Source organism: Coturnix japonica, chromosome 8 (assembly GCF_054131305.1).
Source record: "Coturnix japonica strain WE chromosome 8, WE-NBRP24, whole genome shotgun sequence".
In the NCBI taxonomy this organism is placed as follows: Eukaryota; Metazoa; Chordata; class Aves; order Galliformes; family Phasianidae; genus Coturnix; species Coturnix japonica.
In genome coordinates this window covers 30813651-30841510 of record NC_140670.1, presented here as the reverse complement: position 1 = coordinate 30841510, position 27860 = coordinate 30813651, and the positions used below count along the sequence as shown (strand labels likewise).

Genomic DNA, 27860 nt, shown 5'->3' with positions numbered 1-27860 from the left:
GCTTTAAATTAAATATCAGAAAAAATAAGGTTATCACAGTCATGCAATTTAAACTCTGGTGGTCTTCTTTAAAAACAAAAATAACCCCAATCTTCTATCACCTAAATGCAGTCAAGATTTCAATTGAGGATCACCTTGAACTGTTCAGTGAATATTTAGTGGAGAAGGAAAGGTGCTGTCAGTGGACTTCTGCATTCTGTAATCTGAAACTGAAAACAGCTTTGAAACAAAGGAGGTGGGAGAGAAAACAAGATTGCTAAGAGTGCTGAAATATTTTCTCTTTTCTTACAATCAGGGTCACTGCTATTACCACGGCAATGTACGAGGGTACCCCAGTTCGTCAGTCAGTCTCAGTACCTGCTCGGGACTCAGGTGAGCCAATGTTTTAGTAACACTTTAGCTCTTTAATAAGTCATCTTTCTACTCCTTAAGTTTTGGTTTGCCATTACCTGCTTTTCAAATGGTTCTGCTTATTCACCTTGTTGCTCTGAAGAGAAAAATGGAATAGAAAATGCAGTGCTGGGGATGTCCTTTGAGGGGGGTCTTACAGCAATGAGGTGCCTGGTGTGTTTTGGGACTGGCAGTGCAACCCTGCTTGTAAGAGCTATTTCACCAGCAACGCAGAACTGCTTTGCAGATGCAACTGGTGCATTGGGCAGCAGTGTAGTCACTAGGAGTTTGCTTTGTAAGTGAGGCTGTGGAGCTCAATAAACAGCAGTGGCTGCAGGTATGATGCTCACTGGTCAGATTTTAGCTACTCGTTAACAGCAAAGTAGCAGATTGATCTTGCTGAAAAGAAAATCTCTTCTGATTTGGAGGAAGGAGCAAGCTGACAACATTTTAAGTATACAATGGACACAGTTCAGGAAACAATTATCTTCCTTACTTGGACAATCAGAGGCTGGTATTTACTCACAGAGCTGTTCCAAATCACTGTAATTAACTGTAAATTGGCTCTAGTGTTCTCCCTGGAAAACCTAGTTTTCCTGTCAGGTTTCCAGCTGTCTCAACCTTTTTCTGGGTTTGTTTAATTTATCTACAAACAGCACGAGGATCTGGACTCTTTCTTTTCCCTTTGCATTTTGTGCAATAGTAAGTAGTATTAGCATAGCTATTATACTGGAGCTGTGGAATGGAGAGGAGCAGAGCACGGTTTGCCACCAGGACAGCTCTCCCTGTTGTTCTCTGCAGTGTGTTGGCTTACCGGGGCTCATTCCCACATAGAGAGGGATTTTCAGGGTGCTTCAGTACGTATCTGGCATCTTCCACAGGTTTGCTTTGACAAACCCTTTGTGTGAGCCATGGCAGCCTGTGTTCAGCAGTTGTTCTCACTGCCTGCAATAATACAGCTCTCAGTGCTTGAATCACTTGCATCACTGAAGGGGATTGGGTTGCTGCTGCACCCATGTAACTGCTGTGTTCACTGCTGAGGTTGTTCAAGACAGCATCCATGAGCGATGACAGCATGTGATAAGGATGCCTGTGGAATTACTCTACAAAATTCATCTCACAGCCCGTAGCCAACAGTAGTAATTTCTAGTCATCATCTATGCTTGATTTGAGCCAGGGGCGTCTGGTTGTAAGGCTTCATAATGTACTGCCAGCTTCTTGAAACATCCAGGCCCTCATTAAAACTGGTTGGGAACAAAGAGCCCAAATGGCCACGCTGAGGCCCTGGGAGCACCAAGCATCTTTCAGAGCCATGGCCGCAGGTTATAAAGTGCTTCCCTCAACAAAACATTACAGTAGCACTGCGTCCCTCGAGAACGTGGGTGGATAGTTTTACTGCGTGTGATCCAGTCCAAAATAACATCAGGGGAAATGGAAGAGCTGAGAACTGCTCTGTAGCTCAGGCCATGTGAGTGCTGTCCCTGGGGCAGCCCTTCCACCGGCAGCAGCGTTGGCAGGAAATGCAGCTCTCCTTGGAGAGGCTGTTTCTGGCTCTGTGGCAGCTCCTGGCTGGATCTGGACGTATCTCTCTGTCTCGGTTCTCTCCATCTGTGAAATTCATTTAATGATTCTTACCTACCACACGCGGCTGTGGCTGGAGTGCCTGAGAGACATATACTGAAACAAAGTGAGAGCTGAGCACCCAGATCCCCCCATGCCCACTGGGAACGCACCTTGGGTGGTGTTCCAGGTATGGAGGGTTAGGAACAGTGTCTCTTCCCCCCTGACTTCATTAAAAGACAAGAAGATAATCATAAAGGAGAGACTGCCGATAAATTATAGCATGAAACCTGAGTGTTTTGTGGTAGTCAAAGAAGCAAAATGGCGTAACAGGAATTACTGAGACAGAAATAGGGGATAAAACAAAATCCTTCGTTACCGCTTTATATATATCTGTAGTGCACCCGCTTCTTGAATTCCTCATGCAGTTCTTGTTCCTGCCTCCTTTACCCCCATTTCAGAAATGGAATCATTATCTCCAGAAGATACATATAGAGAGGGGCAAAAATGGTGATCAAAGGTATGGAACAGCTTTTGTTCAAAAAATAGACCAGGACTTGTCAGTTCTGAGAGGAGATGACAGAGAATAGGGGTATGATGAAGTTAGACTGAATGTCATGCTGGAGAGGGGACAATTACTGAATATTCTCTGAAACCCTAAAATTAGAAGGGATCAAACAAAATTTTCGAGCAAAGGAAAGCACTTCTTTTTTTATTCAACACAATGTGAAGCTTTGAAACTCATGATCACAGGTGGTGTCAGTGGGAAAAGTGTCAGTAGATCCAGAAGATGATGAGAAAACATGGGGAAGGGAGCAGTGGGAGCCTCTCTGGGCCTGTTAAACCCCAAGATGTCCCATGCAGTTACACTGTCAGAGCTGGGACAACAGTCTGTTAAGTTCTTTCTATGGTCTTATATCTTACTCCTAAACATTTGCTGTTGGCCAGAGCCTGGGGCAGGACGCTAGTCTGGAGGAACCTTGGTCTAATATGGCCACTAAGTGCCAATGGGGTATGGTTGCACATTTGAGAAGCATTGTTAGCTTATAAATATGCTATGATAAGTCTGCCAATAGTCAGATACAGAATGAAGTGTGAGATCTGCAGGCTAAGACAGGTTTGACTAGTTTGCATTTTTCAGGGAGGTAGAGGAGAGCAATACAAAGGTAGCTGAGGGGCAGACAATGTTCTTATATTCACAGGCACTCCTATGTTACATCCTCTCAGACTTAACATTTGAGTAGCTCATTTTGCATAAGATTACCATGGCATAAATAGTTGAATTGACACCAGCAGGAGCCTAAAACACAGGTTAAAGGAGAGTATAGCCATGCTGCAGTCTGTCCTGCTGCCTCCTTCAGAGGAGGAGGCGCTGAGTGCTGGAAAGGAGATATATCTGCTGAATGTGCTGAATGGAAACAATGGGCAATCGGGATTTCCAGTGCTTTTGTCTAGATGAGAAAGCCAATTAGATTGTCAGAGCTTCTGGGCAGGTGAACATCCGACCAAACACAGTCGTTTCCTTCCTGTCCTGTGGAAATACCCTTCTGTTTATCTAGCTCACAGGTTCTTCGAGGTTTTAGCAGATAATTTTGGCCTGCAGCCACAACACAACTCTGCTCTGATAAAACTGTACACTCGAGTGATTTCTTTTTAGTTTTTTTTCCCCTGTTACTTTCTCTGCAAGTGCAGAAGCTGGTATATAGACAAAAATGAAGCCTGAAGACAAGCACAGCCTCTATGGTCTGTGCTGAAGTGCAGGAGCTGGCAGGGAGATGTGCAGGACCAGGAGCATCTGCCGTGACCTCAGTGACTGGAAGCTTTCACAAAAGCCTTAGTACTTTAGGGATGCAAATCTCATGGGAAGCCTTTTTGTTCTAAAACACCAAGATGCTCCTGAAAATCCTGAGAATCTCTCTTACTTGCCTGGTAATTCATGTGTATGAAGTATTCAGTCATTATCCATCCCCACCAGTAACTGGATGATACTGTGCCCACAGTGATAGACACAGAAGTAGGGTTGTATTAGGCAGTAATTCTTAATGGGGTTACATGGTTATGTGGCATGAGGCTGACAGTGCTACAACCATCCATTTGTCATATGGGCTGGCCAAACTCACTGCATCCCAGACAGCTGAAAGAGACAGTTGTGTGCCTGTTGTCCCTGGGTATGCATTAATGTCCCCAGGCTTCGTTGCTACTGCTGGCACAACCATAAGGATGATCCCTACCAATAGGCTGAGCCTAATCCTCCTCCCTCCTGTCCTGTCTAACAGCATTTATTAAAAATAGAATGTAATACATTTTGTGTCTTGAAGAAACATCTTACGAGCCTTAATGCGATGTGCAAGTTTCAAGCAAGCTTTCTTTTATTGCTATACCATTTGCTGCACGGTGCTATTAAATGTGTTCATTAGACAGGCACTCATGGCAGCTTCTCTTTACTCATTCACCTTTCTTTGCTTTCACTGGTCAGCCTGGTCACACTCCCCATTGAGCTCATAAGAGACACTTATTCTGATAACACAATTACTGTTTCTTGCCACGCAAATGTTGGACATGGAATTGCATTATCACTTTTGATTCAAGTATCTCCTTGCTTAAATTCCAGGCATCAGAGTTGCAGACCCATATGCATTCACTCTGGGCATGTCTGTCTTGTGCTGAGGAAGGATTAAGTGCATGCTACAGTATTCTCTGGGTATGACTACATTTTTGACACTGTGCTCTAGAATATATTTTCAGGTTAATGAAAAGCATTGGCTGGAATAAAACATGTATTTGACTAACGATGTGTCTGAGCAAGAGCACCTCTACCACTGCTGCAGTATGTAAAGCAGTAATGCTACTGCTCTGACCTCCCTTTGAGATGCTGCCCTTTGTTGATGTGGGTCAGGCCTGCTATTTTAATAGAATTCTGATGTGCAGTGTAACAGTATTACTGGAGCCTCATGTGATGCGCTCCCTCAGCAGATCATTACTGTGTGTGGTTACTGAAATTTACCCTGTTTGCAGCTGGGTTGCTGCACAGAAAGAGGTGAATTGCCTGGCCAAGGCTGCCTGCAAAGCAGTGGCGGATACAGGAGTTTCTGTCTCTGGAGTCCAGCTCCCATTCTCTGTATTTCCCAGTCTTTTAAAGCTAAAAAATGGCCAAGCCTTTTGGAGTATATTTAAAGACCACTTAACCTATTAGAAAAACAGTCTACTTTATTCAGTTATCCCAATTGTGCTCATCCGCAACTAATTAAACCGAACTAAAAGTGAGGTTTTTATCCGCTACTTCCATTTTTCTTCCACCTTTTATTTGTTTGCCTGCTTACATGCCTGGAAACTCATTAGACAAAGTCTTGGGAATGTAGGAAAAACAAATAGAAGTTTCCCATCCCTTCACAGATCACCTTCTGGTATCACACATGTTGACACGCATCATTGCCACATCTCCATCACAGGTATCAGCACAATATTCTGGGACCAGAAGGCTCTGTGTGGCTAAAACTCATTGAACTCTGTGGCACAGCAGTGGGATCTGACCCTTTACATTTGAATCTGCAGTATTAATTACGAAGTAAAGGACCTGTAGGATTTTAAGTAGCACAGGAATCCTGCATAGTCTTTCAGTGTGGATGGAGGCAAACTCAGTGTCAATATGTGGTGTGGAGCACAACAGCCCTCCAGTCTAATTAATTTCTTACAGGCTGAAAACATCTACATTCCAGTGGTAATAGGGCTTTTTATTATTATTGTTTAGCAATGAGCATAACTTTGAGCTTCATTAAAACCAAATGTTTAATTGCACTCATGGATATCAGATTTATTGATTTACTTAACTTTCTCCTAACACTGCAGCAGAATAATCTATCACGGTTTCATGTAATGCTGTCCTAGCCAAGTTTTACTTCAGCATCACAATTTCTCAGACAAGTATGCATTGATGGTTTATGTTGGCTGGGCCTTTGCTTCTGCTGACAAGTTGGGAAAGAAAAATCCCATTTATATTTTGAGATTTCCTAAAGCCTGTTGATTTATGAAACACGACTGGCCTTGCGTTAGGTTTTGTTTTGGTTTGGGGTTTTTTTCCCCTACTTTTTAAGAGGGGTGAAAAAAAATCCCATTTGCATTTATTGCTGATTTAAGTAGAGGATTTATTCCATCAAATTACGTTTCCCTAAATGAGATATTCTTCGCAAGGTAAGCAGCACTTAATAACATATTAGTTACTGAAGGTATGTTTTAATTTCTTTTGCCTTGAGACGGAGTGAGAGCTCCCATCGTAACCCATCCCCACGTGTCCATTTGTCATATAATGGCATGTAATAGGCAAATACCAATGAGTAGTTCATAACATGAGCTGATTTGCAGCAGTGAGGATGTGGTTTGTTTGGTGCTGAGCTCCAGACGTGAGCAGGGCTCAAATCCTGCTCAGAAGCAGAGTGAAATATCAGCTTGGGCTCAGCATTGCACTGGAGCTGCTTCCAGTTGGCTTGAAGCCCATGAACTATGTCTGGACGTGCTGCACAATATAGATTTTATTTTCCCCCCTCTCTGCTACCGGTGGTGGAAAGCCTGTTTGTTTAGATGGGAGCTGAATTGACTCATCTTTTCTGCTCAACTGTTCATGAAGATCTGTCTGAGTTTTCAGTATCGCTATCATATAAGACTAGAGCAAACGCAGTACTATGGGTTAGATGACTGGAGACCCAAAATTCAGGAAAATATCAGGGGGAAAAAGGGTATTACTGATTTATTTTCAATTGAAATCAAATTCTCAGTAATTGAAGACTGGTGTGAGTGTCCTTTATCAGATCTTGCCACACCAAAAGAGAAATAAACCAACTTTTTTTTGACTAGTTACAGTTATAAGTGCTGTGCTTGGCAATGATCAAGGGGGAAAATGTGATTATAGGAAAAGAAAATTAGCAATAAAAACAGAACTGGCCAAGAGAATTCATATTTGATATTTGTTGTCTTATTACAGATGGTCACAAGCTGGGTGCAGGTGTCCCACAGGCACTACTCAAAGGAAAAACATGCATTAAATTAAAGCTATTCTTTCCTTCGTGCCAAAACTGCAGATTTCTTTTTTTTTTTTACCGTGGAATTGCTTCATATGCAAAGGATGACACTGTTCTTAGAGGAATGGGAGTTTCCTTTTCTTAAAGGAATGGCAGGTTGAATAGGCTGTCCTAGCACTTATTTGCTTTGGTTCATGTGTTTGTATGCCCTCCACTGAGAGAAAACGAGGGGTTATGAGTTACTTTAGACAGTACCTGAGATGCTATTACGTCTCTCCATCTTCAATGCAAACAGTTAAAGAAAATTACATGTGTGTATATATTTTTAAAGTTAAGGTTCTAGGAGGAATGAAATTTAACGTTAAAAAACCTTTGTGATTTCACGCTGTTTAGGAGTTGTTAATAAAGGGAGATGGTCAGGCTGGCCCATTTCAAGCAGTGACTAATGGATTTCTGCCTTCACTGCTGGTTCCAGAAGCCTCCAGAACTGAATGATTTATGGCACAAGGGAAAAACAACAACCCTCACTTGATTATGCTGATTACGGAGTTGCTGATTATTGGAGTAAAGAGAATATGTTGTCCTAGTTTCCTAAATTCTTCAAGGAATAAGGCAGATCTTAAAATAATTTCTTAGAACTGCAGATTGTAAGGTTAGTGAATCACAGCACAACCTGCTTGGAGGTCCTCGTATGTCATTCGTGCTATCGTGATCCTAGCTATTGCTACAGGGGTCTCTGTAATAAATCAGTCTTGCATTTCCAGCTCTCATCCATCACACACAGCATGCCTGTGTGATGGGTAAATCATACATCTTACCTGATTTACCAAGGGTACTAAGAAAGCTGCAGATGGATGACCAGAGCCTGACTCCTGGCTCAAGTCAGTCTGTTGGAGGTGTTACTGTGAATGCTTTTGCACAGCCTCTTCAATATCATGGATTGCCAGTCTTGTTTTTACCTTGGACATCTAGATATTGTAGTTCACATGAAATGGTTGTTGGCTTGGGTGAACCAGTGCTAAAGGTGTTTGGTAACAATTGGACCGTCCACTTGAAACCAAAGTTTGAGTTAATTGACTGGGACTTTGTTCATTCTATCTTTCAATATAAGAAGTTGAAAATAAAAGGATTTTAAAGGATGCCTTTTTTTGGTCATGTAACTGCTCAAAAAACTGGATATTCAGTGTGATACAGGAGCAAAGACCATCTTGAGTTGACAATATGTGCTTAGGATACAAGTTAGACAATTCTAAGTCAGACCTTGAATACTAAATGCTTTCATCTTGCAGACAGAACTCAAATAGAGATGACTGTAAAGTTAGTCTGTGCCTTCCTATAGTATTATGCCATCCTGATGTCCTCATTGCACACGGCAGCTGATAGTAATGTGATAGGAGCGCAGTAGGAGACCTTTGGGTTCCTCACACAACAGATGGTATTGTGGTAAAAATTACGTTTTTGGAAAATAAGTTATTTTAAACAGGAATCCTTTAGTTAATATTTCTAAACTTCATTTTACTGCCCCACGATTGCAGCACTTAATAACCCATTTTCATACTCCAGTGCCTCTTTCGTCTGGCAGGTTTGATGCTTGCATCGGCGTTTGGTTTAACAGGTATCTGCAGATCATAACAACTTCTTTTGCTCTGTACCTTCTCTTATAAAACCCATTTCACCACGCTTTTGTTCACTCCTGTTTGCAGCAGGCCCTCAGAAGCACGCACGTCGTTACTCTAGTCAGCAATGGCAATGCATCACTGGGAGAATGGAAAACACATAAAACACAAATGTAATTTTGTTCTACAGCACGACACTTCAGAAGAGGAAAATTTTCTTTGAGCCATAGCTTCTCGTAAGGTGTAGTGTGCTGTAATGACAAATATACAGCTTTGATGTTTCCTGCTCCACCCGACCATGATATTGTAAATCAGCGTTTTGCTTTCTCGTATTCCTTTGTTATTAAAGCTTGTTGTAACCTTGTTGAAGATAAACATAGGTTTGTTCTTGAAAGCAGTGCCTCTTACTCTGCTGTCTTATGTAACAGGGGAATTATTGTGCTTGGAAACAAAAGCTACGTTCTGGAGCCGATAGAAGGTGCTACAAGTGAACACAAGATCTACCGAGCGGAGAACTTGGAAATAATTCCAGGGTCTTGTGGCCACCAGCTGGACATCTCTGCCATGAGGGCTGCTGATGCATCACACCGCTCTCAAGCTGGCAGGGTAGGTGCATGCTGTGGTTTGATGTTTCTGGTTTGCTAAGAACCTTCCTGGTAGCATCTCCATAACCTTGTCTGTCTTTCCCAGACTCATTTCCTATAGTCTTACTGAGCAGACTACTAAACCACACAGTCAGCTTCTGTTGATGACACATGCTTAAGAACATGTCTAAAGCTGAGCATATGCTTATAAGATTTGCTTAAGCTTCATTACTTTTTCTCGCTCCTTTATTGCTTTTTCTCATTCTTTTTGGTAATGAGATAGCACAGGATAAGTTTCATACTACCATGGTAATGTATTTTGGTTCATGTATGATTATAGCAACAGTTTAGGACCCCATAAGAACGCTGAGCAATGTCTGGAAAAGTTCTTGGCCAGCCAAGGTGGAAAAGAACACGAGACCTGTGATGCTTTGAGAATAGTGTTTTAAAACCAAATTGAACCTATACGTTATTACAGGAAAGTATCCTGTGCAGACAAAACAAATTCTCACAATATTATCTTACAGATGTGTTATTGCAGTTGTTTTTATGTAAGGAGTGCGCTTAACGTGAAATGCATCTCACTAATGGAAACAGTAGAAGATGAACTGAAAACCAGGGAGAAGAAATAATGTAACAAATTAATGTGCCGATTGGATGGAGATTGTAGAAAAGACTGTTTTAGGTGTCCAGAAATCATACAGTGATACAATTCTGACCTCATAATTCATTAAATGTCACATTCTGTTTCATAGTTACAGGTACTCCTAAGTCCATATATCAAGTTAATTGTGAAGGAAAGCAACATAAATGGCAGTACCAGATTTTAGTTATGTAGTGGAGTTAAATTGTTTTATATTTTGGGAATATCAAGCATGATCTGTCCAAGTTTCTTTCTGTTAAAAGGAATATATATATTGTGTTACCTGTTACAGATGCAACTTCATGGGCTAAGCATTTTTCTGTGTGTGTGACGTGTAGGTTGGAAGTGTTGACGTTAATCTGCGTAAGCTTAGTTTATGGTTTCTTCTTAAGTATTCCCCATCAAAGCTCGTTAATATCATTAATGTATCTGTGACATGAGCTTTGTGTTCTTTCTGCCTTTCTGTAGGTGCAGCTCTACCAAAACGAGCTTCATTACAATGAAGCTTCAAATATAGGTTCCTATGCTAAGCTAGAGTGTTTCACACCCTAAAAACTGTATTTTCAAATGATTTAATGCGTGTGGAAATGCACTTTTTGCATCTTTAAGGTTTCCCAAAATGTTTGAGTCACGAAAGTGAAGTTTGCAGAGGCAATCAGCGTAATGCCAGGCAACTGTAATGAAAAGCATACATATAACTATCTGATACATTCAAAACAATTTCATTATTACCCTCCTGGTTCTCCCATTCTGTTGATGGCTTCAACTACGTGTTAGAATTCACCTTGCATATCTAAAAGATATTGTTGCAATGGTTCACCGGACATAAATATGAAACCTGTCACCAACCACATCACAGGGTTGGGTAAAATGCTTGTAATGAGTCTGCTGGATACACTTTTAATGTATGAATTCTGGAAGTTGTCAAATGTAATATGCGGACTGAGTTTTCATATTTCAGTGTTGTCATCAACTAAGCAGACTGTCAGGATACACTGAATAATGATGAATTGCAAATTATTGAGGCACGAAGCCGCTCCACATTATACTGGGTCATGGAAGTAAGCGCAAATCCAGTGTTGGGTTTAGGGCATAATGAAAATTTCAGGTTTCTTGGCAGGCTTGAGGTAGTTTTTAGTTTATTTCGCTGACCTTTCACACATCTGGATACACGAAATGCTTATTGAGCTGAGCTGAAATGCTGGATCAATGTAGCACAAATTTAGACTCGCCTTTGGGTTAGATTTACGTACGAATAAATGATGGAGCAAACAATAGACTCAGCTTCCCGGATCCAAATGTGAGGTTTGATAGATCAAGTCAGATGGTACAGCAGGTGTGGGCAGACACGTTTTTCTCCATTAGGGCTGTGAATCTGTAAATGTTGAGACATTTTATAATGCAGGGGGCTCTCAAAATGCAGCAGGGAGTGTACCATCCAGATAAGCTCCATCAGTATAGGATCCTACAGAAAGCAATCCCTGAATGCAATATAGTCCCTATATTATGGCTTTTCTTTGTAGCCCTTTCAGTGGTCCTGGTGGATTACAGATCAGCAGATCTGTGAATTGGATCACAGAGAAAGGGTAAGGCTGCAACATTGCACCGTGTGTCCAAGCTAAGCCAGTTCCCAGTCAGGGAAGGACTGAAAATATATGGTGTTATGGGACAGCAGTTTTGCAGCAAGATCAGGAATTGAAGAAGCAGGACAGCAATCAGCTGAAAAAAGTGTCTTGTCTCCCCTCGTGTATTTCTGTCACGGCTGTATTATTGACTCTTCATTTTAATTCTGAGTGATTAAATCAGGCAGTGAATTGTGTGTTGATGCAGTTGGCTGCAGAAAGCAGAGTGAAAGAAGCGATAATTAGGTACATCTTATAAATAAATATCACTTCCAAGGAATACACATAGCCTTTGGGCACATTGCAGGGATGGATTCGTTATGCAAATCAGCCATCAGAGGCTCATATTATTGTACCCTGCTAGTCAATTTCTCTCAGGCTAACTCTCTTCAGTCCAAATAATTTTACTTTTCAGTGAAAAATGAATAGCTTCCTGACTTGGGATAGTGGGGCCCTTCTTATATCTTTGCACCTGGGTGACATCTCAGTTTTCACTCTTCATTTAGAAGACCAAAGGCATCTTAGGGTTATGTCTCTAATCAGGTCTGAATAATAAACTTTGGGTTTGTGTTTGGTATTCAGTGTCTGAGGGACCAGCCTGTCACAAATGAAAGCCACATAAGTCATTTGCCTTCCATAACATCTCACTCATGTCTGATGCGTAGTGGAGAGGTGAATTAACATTAAGCATTAGAACACTAGAATTACTAACAGCTATATCTTCTACTTTCCTCTAAATATTCAAAGTCAATCTGCAGATAGTAGGGAGAAATGTTTTGGGTGCATCAAGAGAACTGTGAAATATGGCAGAATGATGGTGACATCCAGTACTGACAGAGTTTTAAAGGGGATTGTGCAGTTTGCCTGGAAAGACCATTTGCTTTGCAAAGTTCAGTGGTGTTTTAGGTTAAAGAGCATCATGGCCATTAGAAGGTCATACAACTGCTGAAGTTGCTTAAATTCTGGCGTGGAGACTAGGTGTGCTGCTAGGACCTCTGTTCCCTAACTGTCTTATTTCGGGGACATGGGAGAAATCATACAACAGATGCTCAGTGGTGTAAATCACAGGACTTCTTTGGCCTTTAGTATGTCTCTTAAATTAGAGTATCAGAGAAGTTCTATGATTAGTAATATTGCAATATCTTATCTTTTTAACCTAAGCATTGGATGTCAGGCCTGCATTTAGAACTGCAGGTAACACAACCAGCTCTTCTATTTGAATATACAGATACAAACTTAAAAGTAAGCCATCTCTTTTTGAGCTTTATAGTTTTCTACTCCAGACACTGATGGCTCATTTCAATAGATTTGTTTTTCTGCCGTTTTGGTCTTGTTTTATTTTCTTTTTAATTTTCTCATTTGGCCACTTGACCTCTCCTTTTCTTGACTCAATATCCCTTCATGGCTCATTTTCCCTAGTAATGTTTGTGCAGAATGTTTACATAAAGTCAGTTCATCATTTCTTTAAGTGTACCTTGGAGAGTTCTTTCCATTGGAGACGATATTTTCCTTTAAGGAAAGATAACTCAAAGATCGCAACTGCAGCAACCCCAAGGGTTGATCAATCCTTTGCATCATTTTTCTCCTTGTGACCCAATCTCAGTTGTTTGCTTTTAGGTTTTATGTCTTTTTTTCTACAAGCACCACACAGACTATTTCTGTTGTGGTGGATAAAAGGAAGGCCGGAAATCTGAGTTGTTTTGAATCTCCTCTTACAAGCACTGTGTTGAACAGGGGAAGAGCTGATTCCAAGGGTCACTTATTACAAAAACCCAACAGAATGCTGTTTTCATCTTGTTTTGACAGTACAAGAGGGAGACTCTGAAGACGACAAAGTATGTGGAGCTTGTTATTGTGGCGGATAATCGTGAGGTAAGAGACTTAAAAGAATATGGGAAACACAGGTGGGAAGTGAGTAACTATTTTGGTTTCTATGGAATTACAAGGAATGAGCTTCCAATAAAAATACTGGGGCTTTCACATATCATGCTTCTATAGAGCTAAGCAATGGAAGGCCCTTGAAGGTAGGGCAATGCTGATAGTTCTTTGTACATCTCTCTTGCAATATTTCATAAGGAATGTGACACCCACAGGTAATTGGGGTATCTGTTGGTAATTCAAGATGGGACAAATGAAAATTCACAGCCCATGAACTGGTTGTACCTTGACAGGGCTGTCACTGTTTGGAGGATGCTGTGTGATCCTGCATTTCCCTTTGAAGTAGTGCTTTACCATCACATTTCACAAAGCCTTCCTGACAGTTTGGAAACAGGGCTTCATTGTAAGGAGCCAGGACAGGCTGTGGAAATGTTCCAGTCAGTTGAATGGCAACCAAAGATGTGAAGTCTTGGATTGAATTATTTTGCTGCTTGCATTTGATTTTTGCTTGCAAATGTGATGGTCTCTCACTCTCCTTGAACACAGCTAGTTTGGGAATAACAATCGCTCTGCTGCCAAAGCAGTGTGCAGGAAAGCCTTTTCATTTTCACAAAACATCAGCCCCAGACAGATTGCATTATAAGACTTGGGGATTTTAAAGTCCTTATGTGAAAAAGCAAAATCCCATTCCATAGCCTGTGCATGTTCTGAGGCACATCCTGGTTGCCCCATGAAATCCAACAGGAACGTGCCAGTGGCCCTCGCCTCTGTAATCCCCAGACATCACTAATAGTAGAGTGGCTGCCATGGGAAAACACTACCCTGTCTGTGCTGCTAGAACATTGATCTTCTATGTTCCAAGTTTCAGAGGCAAGGCAAGGATGTGGAAAAAATTAAGCAGAGGCTGATAGAAATTGCAAACTATGTCGATAAGGTAAGAACATGAGAATGATTTCTCTTTTCTCAGAAATTATTGTACTTTCTGAAGGAAAAGTTCATCTCCAGCACTTGTTGGAAAATCTTTGTCTGTATTCACCCAGAGGGTGGTGATGTACTGGAACAAGTTGTCCAAGGAGGCTGTGGATGTGGCATTCAAGGCCAGGCTGGATGTGGCTCTGGGCAGCCTGGGCTGGTGGTTGGTGACCCTGCACACAGCAGGAGGATTGAAATGAGATGATCATTGTGAGCCTTTTCAACCCAGGCTATTCTAGGATTCAATGATTAGTACAAATTAAGCTTCTAAAACTTATATTTATACCTTATATGAAAAGAAAAATAGCTTGAAGCTAAAATTCACAGGTAAGAGCAAGTCATATGCTTCCTTCCTACAGTGGTTGTTGTCCCCAGTCCATGCTCCCCATGTGCTGGTAGTGAAATAATGACAGCGGAAGTGTAATTTAGACCAGAACTTAACGAGTTCTCAAGGATACTAACTCAAGGAGAAGCATTTGTGATTAAAAACAAGCTGCTAAAGACACCTCCACCTCTTCCATAATTGTCTGGCTGGCTTATTACTGCAGGACAGGTGTTTATATGTTACCTGCTCAGAATTAATTTTGCATGTTATGATGTATTTCTGTTTCATGCTTAAATTATGCTCAGAAAATGGCAGCATTATCCAAATGGCTATAATGCATATAAACAAGACAATGATCTAGTATATGCTTTTCTCAGATTGTCAGCCAGATTCTGACTTGATCGATTCCTGAGTCCTTCTCCACTTTATGCCTACCTTAAAATTGCTATCTGCTTCATCCCTAATGCTGCACCTGCTCCCCCCTTGTGGCAACTTCAGTATTTACTGCTCTGTTTCTGTTTTCTCTTTAGTTCTATAGGCCGCTAAACATTCGAGTAGCCCTGGTGGGAGTGGAGGTGTGGAACGACATGGATAAGTGCTCTATTTCTCAAGACCCTTTCACCAGCCTCCATGAGTTTCTGGACTGGAGAAAGCTAAAACTACTACCTCGTAAACCCCATGACAATGCACAGCTAATAAGGTAGAGTTTATACCATGAATAACGTTGGTTGGGATTTCAGCAGTTCTCCTTAGGTTTTCTAAACTATCAGGATGGCCACTTGTGCTCCCTCGGGGCTGCTTTTCCTCTCTGCTATCATCAAAGTGTTTTTCAGGGCTCTTCAGATGCTCCAGACAAATCTGCTTTCTCAGCTCTGCAATAACAATTACTTCTAGAGCTTTCCTGGATACAACAGACATGGAAGTCTGGATACATAATATGCCAATAAATATTTCAGGTGTGAATTTACAGTCAGTTTAAGGCAATCTCTGTGTAAACTGTTACTGAAGAAGGCAGTCCTGCCCTCCCCACTACAGCAGATCTGAGGGGCATATTGTTGTCAAGATGGTATAGACATCTCAGGGTTGGGTTGAGTGGAGCTTTGGGCAACCTAGTCTGGTGGAAGTGTCCCTGACCATGGCAGGAGGGCTGTACTAGGTGATCCTAAAGGGCCCTTCCAACCCAAATCATTCCATTACTCTGTCATCTGAATCCTCTTCCTTAGTAGAATGACCTCACTAAAAATTCAGAATGCATTCATAGAATCATAGAATAATAGAATGGACTGCCCAGGGAGGTGGTGGACCGACCCTGGGGGTGTTCAAGGAATGATTTGAGGGACATAGGTGAACGGTTGGACTGGATGATCTTTTAGGTCTTTTCTAACCGTGGTGATTCTATGATTCTAAGAGAAGCACCTCAATCTTGAATCTGTCTTGATCCAGGTATCATTTCAACCAGTGAACCATCCTCTCTGCTATAAGCAGACTTAGTAGTCAAAAGGAGCTGTCTTTACAAATTGTATCTATATTCTGACATTATGCAAACTGCCACAAATCATTTGGTTACTCTCTATGTGTATTAATACTTGGCTTGGAAAAACTAAATTCTCTGCTGTGTATTACAGCAAGTAGCATATAAACTTCCCACTGCATTAAAGTAACCCTTCCTTGAGTGAGTGACAGTACTTTAATGTTTGCATTTCTATTCCCAACTTCAATCAAGGGGGGAAAAGGAAGAAAATGGTCACATTATGGAACTGAATCCAAAGGACGGTGATCAAATGGATCTCATAGCAGGGATTCTGTCGCTGTCAGTTTAGCAAGTTGGCAAAGCTAATCTGCGCATTTAATTGTTTGCAACCTGCAAATGCCTGGAGCTGACACATTTGAAATGGGATACATGAGGCTGGCAGAAACACAAGACTTGAAATAATAAGGGCGATATCTTGGCACTGAGCGGTGATTCTGCAATTCTCCTTTTCCTTCTCCTCCCTCCTGCAGCGGGGTGTACTTCCAGGGGACAACCATTGGCATGGCTCCCATCATGAGCATGTGCACTGCAGAGCAGTCTGGAGGGGTCGTCATGGTAAGTGGCAAAAGCACAGTGCTGGAACCTGTCCCAGCTGCTGCAATGTGATCTCAAGTGTTGTAGCGCTGCATGCAGTACCAAAGCGTCAGATCCTTTTAGTCACATTTTCAGTCTCGATAATATCCATATCAACAAGCAGCTTGAGCGTAAGTATTTTAACTCATAGTTTGCATAGTGGGAAACATAAAACTGAAATGTGGCATGAAAACGTAGCATGACCTCCTTTCAAGAATCCTCTGCTTCTGGTCATCATCAAGTCAGATGAAGAGGTGCTACGAAGGAAGAGAACCAGAGGATCTATTTGTTATGCACCGGAGTATACTAGTGTTACAGGCAACAACAGTCTGTCCTGAATCTTTTATTATATTGATTTTATTCTGTATTTACAGAGCTCATTATGTAAGGTATTACTTTCCATCTTTGTAGCACAGTGTTTTTGTTACGTTGCCAGATGAGTATAAACAATAGCAGTACTTATTCCACCTAAATCTCTCTTAAAGAGTATAACAGGTAGTGTTGTTAGATGCTGGATGTGATGAACAAACAAGCAGCCATCCTAGCCAGTATCTGCTAGTAGTTCTGGGATACTTCCTTTATGGGGAAAAAAAGAGTAAAAGAATGGTTTGAGTTTTGAGCAGTGTTTTGTGCAAGGGAGGGGAAAGCAGTTTTGAATTAAGTAAACTTTTCAGTGTAAATACTTGAAATTAGATGTGTACTCGAAAGCTTGCAGGCCACTAATAGGCTCCGCTGGTAGCCTCAGTTCAGCTCTAGAACTGAAAGCCAGAAAGTCCTGAAAACCTCCAAGATATTCTCTAATATTGAGTTCAGGCTGGAAGTGCCTGAAGATCTTTGGTTTTTTTCTGTGTCTTAGTCTAGACTTCCCTCGCATGAGTTGATTTAGTCATTGTCTCCTGCATCAGTGAGGAATGCACCATGCACTGTGTTTGCATGGTCTCAGACCTCCCAGATCTTCATAGCACCATGGGGCCAACCTGGAGCTCAAGACACCAAGCTCTTTGCCTCAGGATGATCCACACAGCAGAGTGGCCCTAGAGATACAGCCCCTCGAAGCCTCTGCATTTCTTCTTAGCTAACATCCAGGCTGAGTCTGGCCTGTATGCAGGGCTCCTTTGTGGTGTCTGAGAAAATCAGGCAAGATGCCATTCATGGAATATGATACATTGATGATCCAGACTGAGAGGATTTATGAGGTGAGCAGGAGAGATGAGGAGTAGGAAAGACTGGGGAAAGCAGTGAAATCAGGTGGAGAAAGTTGCATCAAAATTGTAGAAAATATGAAGGCTTCAGTCTGTTGTTGGCTTTAGAAACCAAGTCTCCAGTCTGTGTTTGTTCCAGCTTTCTGTTGAGTATCTCGGGGTTAGGAATGAGAGGAGAAAGAGACAGAGAGGAGGGGAAAGCTGCAGGAGTCTCCAGATACACTTCCAACTCTTGGCAAAGGCACCTATGAGCCACCCAGCCCCATTTTCCCCATTCCTCCCTCTGGGTAACAGTCACTGCTTTGGCTTTATCTGCACTTGGTCATACTCTTAACAATGACTGTTTGTTCTTTCAACTTATAGCATAAACTTTAAAATACGCTGCAGTATTTTACAGCCAATCCCTTCCTCCTCACTCTGGAAACTAATGTTTAAACAAAAACAAAATAGGAAAAAAACCCAAACCCATTTCATTCCAGTAACCAAAAAAGAGGAATCAGTATTTCTTTCAAGTGTTCCCAGGGCTCTGACAGAGAAGAGACTGATTCATGTGTCCAGGAGAAACTCGGGGTCTGTGGGGAAATGGTAACCAGGCTGCAGCTTCAGTGGAACGCGTTGTTTCCCAGAGACTCCCACCCTGGTGAATAGAAATGTTTGAGGTGCAAATGAACCTGAGGCTTGCACAGCAAAGCTGGGGATGTTTGCCTTTTTCCAGCAAGTCGTCAATAAGGAGCCGAATCCAAACCGAGCAAATTCTCACCCTGAAACCCAGGCAGGCAGCTTCCAACCTTACCCTGCCCGATTAACAAAGGTTGCTTCAGGTGTGCACAGAAAGGTCTTGATACATACATACAGACAAAAAGCTCCAAGTCTGGAAGATGTGCAAATGAAATGGCTTTTAATGTGGGAGGCTGTGGTGTTATGAACAGCCTTGATAATTCGATAATACCCATCCCACCCCAAACATCCAAACTCAGAGGGTTCCCAGCTTTGAAAACAGTTCAGGAAGAGGCAATGGAGGAAGTGCATGAGAAACACAAATGGGAGGCTTTGGAATGTAAATTTGGGAAGGACGGACTATGGGTGGTCTGTCTGCCCTGACCCTTTTTGCAGTTACCCAGGTCTACCGTAAGATCTAAATTCTGCTTGAATTCCGTACCCAAGTTCTATTGACCTTAGCAAGCAGTTAAGCTAAACAAGTGTGGAACAGAGGCAATGAATGGCTTAATTGGAATTAAAGCTGTATTTTTGGAAACCTATGCTCTTACAATGGAGTGAACATGCACGGAAAGTACAGGGATTGGGGCGTGAAACTGTTCTAGCTGTAGGTGACAGTATTTTGGTATTGAGGTTTCAACTGAATCCCACTGGAATGGAGCAGAGTTCAGCTTGAAAGCAGCTGTGTTTTATGCAACGTCTTTTAATGTCTTAACAATGGTTGTGAAACTGCTTGGTAATGACTTTTACTACTCAAGTTCACTTTAAAAGAGCTTGGTGGGATAAGTCAGACTGCTATTCATTTCTCTAGTAGTTGCAATACTTAAGTGGTCTCAGTATCAAGTGGGGGACATGTTACTGTTTGTTTTGACAATCTCCATCTATGCTGTCTTCAAATAACCTCTGTTGCTGAGACATCACATTCCTTGTTTTAAAAACCCACTCCAGAAACTGATAAAATTGCATTCCAAGTGGATCTGAGCTAGTAATGAGAACCGCATGGGATGGAATAATTGTTTGCTTATTCAAGTCCCAAATTACATTTCAGATCATTTATTGCTGTAGTTCTGAAGCGGACCACGTGAGCTCTTAGTTTTATTTTTAATTGCCAGCGCTGGAGGTGCTCAGATGAGCAGAGTCCCTTTGCAATATGCAGAACTGAGCCTATAGCAGAAAGAGGAGCTGATCTGTGTTGTCCGTGTGGTTGGTTCACAGCTCAGAGGGATTTCTAAGGCTGGACAACACAGCAATAATTTCAAGGCATCCATCCATTGCTTTGCCAGTAAATTATGTGGAATTATGTAATTGTTTTCTTAATCTCCAGTCCTGGATTGTTTTCCAGTTGTGTGAGAGGTTGTGTTCTTTTTAGGACACCAGATTCAATTGTGAACTGAATTCTCTAAGTATTTCATAAGTTACTGTAAGAACATCAATCTGTATGTGACCAGTATCTAGATAAGACATCTTAAGCTGAAAGGAGAAGCTCTTAAGTCATGGAATCACAGAATGGCTTAGGTTGGAGGGGATCATCTTGTTCCAACCCCCTACCATGGGCAGGGCTGCCAACCACCAGGCCCCTACCCCAAGTCATATATGAAGAGCTTCATTTGTATATGGTTGATGTCACAGACGCTTTTACCTTTCACTTCTTTTTAGTCTGAAGATTGGCTTAGATGATACTGAGAGTTATTTAAACTGAATATATTCATATATGCTTTTAGAGCAGGCAGCTGTACACAGTAATTCCATTTACTGACTGATAAATAGTGGATCATGCATTTATATTACATGTTTATGCCTTTGGGGAAAGATTTTATGAGAGTACAGTGGATATTTTTTTCCCTCAAGGAAAGTGATCGATGTGGAAATGTCTCTTACTTGTGGTTCAGCCACAGTATCAGTCTGATCAGCAGCCTTTAATCAGACCGTGCAGGGAATTTCTCAGAAGTAGTTGTCCAAAAAATCCAGCATTTCAACAGGGATTAATGTGAATATTTCCATCTTGACACTTGCAGCATTTTGAATATTCATAGGTGTTAACTGGAGGGCATTGAAGATGTCATCTTGCTTTGTTCTTTAATTAAAAGCAAAAAAAAGCATTAAAACTGGTTTTAAGGATCCTCTGTCTTTCCTACAAGGCTTGAAAATTCTTCATGGACTTTCTGGCATTAAAGAAGCAGTATGATGAAGATTGAACAGAAATCTCTTGCTTCCTTTGTAATTTACCTCCTGACAGGATGGATCTTCTTGTTTTTCCTTCATCACACTCATCCTCTCCTATAAACGATTGCCCTTTCCCGTGCTCCAAATCTAAGTTACTATTTTCTGCCACTGCTGTGTCTGAGCTGGGGGATGTAAAGCCCTCACTAAAGAGATGGCCCACATGTTCAATGCTGCCCGATGGCCTTTGAATATCTGATGTGCTGAGAAAGTTGGGTGGCTGGGATGGGTAGGATGCTCTGAAAGCCCCAGTCTGCTTCTGATATACATGAATGGATATTAAATTCAGTGCATTTTAAAATAGTATTACCACATCTTGTAAGCTCATAGAGCATTATGAGGAGCAGGCAACAGGACCTTGGAATGGGACTGTGTATTTTGAGATGCTTTCATACCTTGACCGCTCTTTTTTCTTGTTATTTGTTTAAGGATCATTCAGAAAACCCTCTTGGTGCAGCAGTCACCCTGGCTCATGAGCTGGGCCACAACTTTGGGATGAATCACGATACGTTGGAGAGGGGCTGCAACTGCAAAGCATCTACTGACAAAGGGGGTTGCATCATGAATCCTTCTACGGGGTAAGTGTGAGGGTGTGTTGTTGCACTTCGAATTAGAAACAGTTTGGGTTTGTGTCTCAGGTACTTCTAAAGGAAAGATGAAAAACTTCAAGACCTGTCAGATCTCTTTGCAGTTATCCCCCTCAAGCTGAAACAATTATGCTTGTTATCGGTGCAAGACATGTACCCTTGTACTTGTCTATTTCCATGTTACCAGTCTGAGAGACAAAAATGATATAAGCAGCTGGTTAAGCTTTCCTTGAAAACCAAACTGCATTGCAAGTGATGAATCAGAATTTCAGCCTCTCTCTTCTTGCCAGCAGATTATCGGAGTTGTAATAGGAAATGAACGATGTCTCAAGGCCAAGACTAAGATGACTGTTGTAGGAAATAAAGCAGTGCAGGAAATATATTATTATTATTAGACTGTCTGTAAAGTCTCTGTGTTGTGCTGAGAAGGCTTTTAGTTTTTGCACGAACTTTGGCGTTTGACCCTTCGTTGATATGCAGTGGTATTAATGTATGAGCAGATATGTTGACAGTGAAGTCTGGTGTTTTGGTAGATGTGAAAAGCACAGGCACCTTAACCAGGTAACTTAATTACAACTTGCTCCTCTGCACTTTAAAATACGACTTGAAAGTGAGCAATATAACTAATGAGTTCTACGTGTCCACGTTCGGACAAGAACCAATAACATTAAGCTGAAGTAACAAAGATGAGGTTTACCAAAGCTTTCTGCTGGGCTGGATAGCCCTCAGAAATGTCAGTTTGTGACTGGAAGCTGGTAAGAACCACTCAGGCAAATACCTGTCAGCAGCATCTGGTAGGTACAGTTAGATTTGCCATGGGGTGAGTGGATGGTCTAGATTGATCTTCTGATGTGTCTTCTAATTCCAGCACTCTCTGCGTGTGCTTAAACTTTATATATACATTGCTTAGAAAACCTCTTCTGTGATTTTTTTGATCAGCTCAGCTTGCTTTGATACTGCATGTTTCTGGGACAGGAGGAGAGCAATATGGGAGAGGGCAGGGAGTGTTGGGTAGGATTGCTCCCTGCTGGTCAGCCAAACAACAGCTTTGGCACTTCTTCAAAGGCAAGCTGTCACTCTCCTTCAAGGCAGAAAAAGGGATTCTGGCCAGAGGCCAAACACAGCAAGTTAAGAGGCAAACAATGAAAAGAGAGTTGTGTGCTTAGAGGAGAATGAGAGTGGTTTGGGAGAGAAAAATAGCTTGGCTCTCCTGAAACAATAGGTAGTAAATATCCCCATGGAATTGCATTCTGCAGCAAGTCAGGGCTATTAAACACACTGTGAAAACAAACTGAAGGTGGCTCTGAAGTGAGGTGATGTGATGGTGGGCTCTAAGCTGCAGAAAGAGGCATGCAAGATTTTGTCATCTCAGCTGAGCATCCAGCTGCTCTGCTTTTGGGAATGAATACTGGATGCAATCAGGACAGAAGTTTCTAGATGTTTTCTGAATTCAGCTCGTGGACATATCTTTAACATGGGGTTCCTCCAAGCAACTCAGCTCGCTTTATCCCAGGGTTTCAGCAGCACCCTGGTGGGTTACCAGCTGTGCTACCTTAGCAGTATCATACTCAATACCAGCACTTCATAGGTATGGCAGCTCTGGGAGGTGAACCATGAGGGGCACCAAAGCTTTGTTGCTCTCTTTGGATTTTCACCACGCTTTTCTGCAATTTATGCCCAAGGAAGAGTTGTGACATTCAGAGAAAAGAGTAGACTGGTGTGTTTGCAGTGATTATTGAATTATAAATGGATATTTTAACATTGGGTTTATAGCCTTAGGCTTTACCTTCATGCTGTGCTGTCGATATGTAATAAGTATTCCAGGAGAATACTTCATGCCTTAAGCCAAAGTGCATTTTACCAATTTAAAATTAACACTTTCAGTATTTACCCAACATCTGACCAGCAGTAGTATTCCTCTGAGCTCCATTATTCAAGGAACATCGAACAGTTCTCAACTCTTCAAGCATCAGTTAAAAGAAGGTCAAATTAATATTCAGACATTTTTGTCAGTGGTACAGCTGGTGTGATTGAATGCACCTCCAGCAACTTTGCAGAGGACAGTAAAGCCTTTGCAGTAAGACAGCAAGCAGGGTTTGGTGCATGCAACACACAGATGGGATGGGATGGGATGCCATCAACAAGGCCAAGCTGCAAGGGCACTCTCAAGCACAAACACAGTCTGGGCAGAAGATGGAATGAGAGTGGCCCTGAGGAGGACTCAGGGTTTTGGTTGATGAGATCTCAGCATGAACCAGCACTTTTAGCCCAGAAATCCATTTGTATCCTGTGCTGTATCAAAAGAGAGGGGTGGCAGCAGGGCAAGGGAGGTGATTGTCCTCCTCTGTTTTCCCCTTGTGAGAACCCAGATGGAGAACTGGGCTCAGGGCCCCCCAGCATAAGAGGATATGAACCTATAGGGGTGAGTCCAGGGAAAGCTTTGAAGATGATCAGAGTGCTGGAACACTTCTCCTGTGAAGAAGGGTCAAGGGAACTAGACTTGTTCAGCCTGGAGATGAGAAGGCTTTGGGTATGTCTCATTGAAGCCTTCCAGAGCCTGTAAAGGGACATCAAAAAAGGTGGAGAGGGACTTTATTCAAGGGTGGGTAGTAACCGGACAAGAGGTAATGGCTTTATAATAAAAGAAGATAGATTCAAATTTGGCTTAATGAAGAAAATCTACATGATGAGGGTGTAGAGGCACCAGAACAGGTTGCCCAGTGGTGCTCTGGAGGAACCCATCCCTGGAAATATTTAAAACCAGGTTTGAGCAACCTATCTAGCGGGTCTACCCTGTACACCTCACGGGATTGGAACTAGGTGGTTTTTAAGGTCCCTTATGCCCCCCAAACAGTTCTGATTATCTATGATATTCCCTACCTGAAAAACATCAAAACACAGAACATGTCAAGGAAGTAAAATACATTTGAAGAGAAGTTTGTTCCCTCGGTGTACACGCTGACACTCGCACTGTGCTCTTCCAATTTCTGTTGGTTTAAGCTAAATTTAATAAGTAAAAGAAAAAGGGGGGAAGAAAAGTCCTTGGGCTCAAGTAAAAAAGTATGAGCTGCTGAGAAGCCCTTATCTAATCTCTAAAAAGGGTAGGAAATATCTGGGCTATAACAAAAATGCCTCTGCAGACTTGACTTTACAGTGGTGTGGTTCCTCAGCAAAAGGGAATGTTTGAAGACTTTTTACTTAAAAGCGATTTCATTAATTATTGCCATCTTCTTTCAGTTCTTACGTTTCAGTCTTTGAAGAGGTTAGCATGAAAAAGTCATCTTGGAAATTACTTCTTGGTTGAAAAAAATCTCCAGGGATCAGTGTGGAATTTAAACCCTGTTGGATCTATCCTTTAATGAGCTTCTTAAAGCTTTCACTCCTAAAAGATACCAGCAAGACGTGTACCTCTGTTGTGTGAGCAACAAATGCCTTAAGGACCCAATACTAAAGCAGAATATGTATTGTGTGGCATTGAATTAAGCATATGAAACCAAGCCCGAATTTGTGGCACTCCAGATCTTTTGGAGACTCAAATATCTCCTATTTAAACCACAAAAATCCCGTTGTAGAATGGTGTGGGTTTTTGCTGCAAAAATAGTATCAGCAAGGAAATGTTTAATATTATCACGTTGCTCCCTTTTTATGCGTATGTTTTAACAATATTCTTTCATTTCTCTTAGTTGTTTTGGCCGTGAACTGTTTCAAGTGAAAAGAAGGCAATGAGTCTAAAAGAGATTTGCAGATCTTTTTATTGTGATTGCAGGATCTGAAAACAAAGGGACTTTGCTGAGTCAGCAAGGCCGCCTCGCCATTCTGCTTGTTTTCCAAGCATCTCCCTAAATTCTCCACTCTTAGGAATGCAGATATTCTTCCCGACAGCTACATAAAACCAGGAGAGTTATAGTGAAATCCAAAGCATTACTCCAGATTTATATCACTGCAACTAAACAGAATTTATCATGAGCTGCGGAGCGAAATTATGCCAACTAACTGTGATAAGTTCTTTAATAATTCTGAAAATGTTCTCTTTATGTGCTGCCTCATCAAAATGACACACAGTTCTCTCCCTAGTGGTTGAAACCAGGTGGGTTTCCCCATACAGTTGAAACTTCTAGTGTAGCCTTTAGGGGACCCAAGCGTTTTTAGCTATCCATCTTCCCTCCAATAAACATAATGGTTTATGCTTCACCTCACCCATGTCTGGATCCTTGCCGAGACCACACTCTTCTAATTTATATGGTAGACTTACACAGCCAACTACTATTCAGAGCAAATGAGTGTATTGTAAATGTGATCTTCATTACTGTTAACAGAAGGTATTCCTTGATGCTTCTCCTTGTTTCTCCTATAGCTTAGGTGTTAACAAGAGCCCAGGAATCCACAAAGGAGAACTAAGCACATTCAGATGCTGATCCTACTGTAGTTTCCAACCCTTTCCAGAGCCCCGTGACAAGGAAAGCTGCTTTTTCCTTGTCATCTCCCAGAAATGTGTTGCTTTTATCAGGATCAGGAAAATTCTTGTTGCTGTTTCATCTCAACCAAAGGTAATTGAAATGCCAGGCAGGCTTCTAGGGTAGAGCAGTTTGTTTCATCTCTTTTTGAGCTTCCCCATACAGTAGAAGGTTTTCACCATGCAGACAGGAAAGGGGATGACTGGAGAGGGGCTGCTCTGCTCCCCTCCAGCCCCCTTGCATCTCGCTATGGGAATGTTGTGCCTTTTAACACAAGGATCAAGAAACAGCACTGTGTGTCCAGCCTCCCAGGCTCTACTGCACACCAAGCATAACCTGGCAGCAGGTCTTGTAAGTCTACTCTGACTCTTATTTTTACCTTGGCTCTGTGCTGCTTCTCTTCAGTGGCCGTGATGAAGAGATGAAATGCAAAATAACTGCAAATAGCAGAACGTGAGGAAAATGAAAATACTGTATTGTTGGAACAGTTTATTTCAAGACATGGATTCAAGTTTGTGTCCTTCAGGAATTGCAAAACCTGATGTGTTGAGAGAGGGCTTGGCCGTGACTGTTTGCCTGACAGACTTTTAAGTAAAAGAATATCTCTTCATCGACATTTGTCTCAATCTAAGCTCCTCTGTGGCCCTGCTTTTCCTCTGTACTAATAATTGCCTTGTCCAGGACGTGTGCTGGTTTGCATCCCAGTGATGACATGTATGTAGCGATAGGGATGGGGAGACGTTTGGTGCCATGCAGGAAGGTCTGCACCAGTAACATAAACAAGGAAGCAGCTCCTCTGTGATAACTCCTCTGCACAGCATCTCCACTCTGTCATGTTCCTTTTAGTGTGATGTTGCTTTAGAAAAATCAAAGAATGAGATGAATCCCTCTATGCCTGGCTCTTTTTTTTTCCCCAGTTCTTATCTTGGATCTTGTGTTACCATTTTCGTTTTCGCAGCTAGAATTTAAAGGCAGTATATCTTTCTGATTTGGTCAGGTTTTAAATTCAATTTGCTCGGATAAATACGACTGCATTTGTTACAGGGAAGTGGAGCTCAGACTGTGGCCGTGCTGGTGGAAATGCCCGTGTTTTGCCTTTGCTGCAGGATGCCTTGGGGCTCTACTGCAGCCAGGGACTGAGGTTTTGTGTTGTGATCATAAGGGAGGGAGGAGGAGAAATGCAATTTCAATCAATTCTTTGACCTCTCAGATAGTGGTCATAATTTTAGAGGATTTTTGTGGAACTGTGGCTTTCAGTTGAAAAGAAAAAGTAATTTTGAGTAATTGCTTTTCAGTGTGCAATTTCACATTAATTACTGAGCTTTGGAGGCAGGGTCTGGGGGAGGAGGACAGTCAAGAGCACACAGCAGTAGAACTGGGGAGGTAGAAAACAGTGGTTTGTTTACTGTAGGAATTTGGAGAAGACTTTAACAAATCCACAATGCACACGCTGTTACACCATTGTGTTTTTAGGTAACATTTATATCTTTATGGTCAGAAGTAAAATAAAAACCAGCAGAAAGGTTCGGATTTTTGAATGGGATTGAGAGCAGAACATGATTTGTGAGTGACGTCCTCAAATTAAGCTAATTGAAGTACTGTCTGAGGAGAGATGGAGAAAAGTTAAAGATAAGAAGGGCCATCAGGAGAGTTTCTTTAAGATACTATTGAAAAAGAGCATCAGTACGTACAATATTTTAGTCCCCCCTGGGAACAATTAGATACTCTGCACTGAACACTGAGTATATTAGCTAAAATCAAGCCTAAATGAAATATTTAAGTGCAAACGTAGAGTTCTTTCCTTAGTAATAGTATCAGATGTCTACTGCTTCATGATTGACTAAAAGGTGATGCCAAGCAAGACCCTAGGTAGCACAGAAGATGCCATAAATTAAAGTGTTCTCACTTGCCCCTGATGATAAGTTAGTCCTTGGGTTCTCTGTGCAAGTGTTCTAATAAGCAACACAAGCTTTA

General features: G+C 41.8%; 1 protein-coding gene across 1 annotated transcript in view; it reads left to right on the top strand.

The window, feature by feature from the left end:
* The window catches only part of ADAM12 (ADAM metallopeptidase domain 12), a 149110-nt gene that overhangs the window by 83440 nt on the left and 37810 nt on the right, over window positions 1–27860 (top strand). Inside the window, exons 5-11 of the mRNA XM_015867592.3 lie at window positions 296–372; window positions 9007–9184; window positions 13234–13299; window positions 14168–14239; window positions 15133–15302; window positions 16604–16688; window positions 21275–21423. Of these exons, the coding sequence (XP_015723078.2) occupies window positions 296–372; window positions 9007–9184; window positions 13234–13299; window positions 14168–14239; window positions 15133–15302; window positions 16604–16688; window positions 21275–21423 (797 nt within the window). The remainder of the gene's footprint in view (window positions 1–295; window positions 373–9006; window positions 9185–13233; window positions 13300–14167; window positions 14240–15132; window positions 15303–16603; window positions 16689–21274; window positions 21424–27860) is intronic.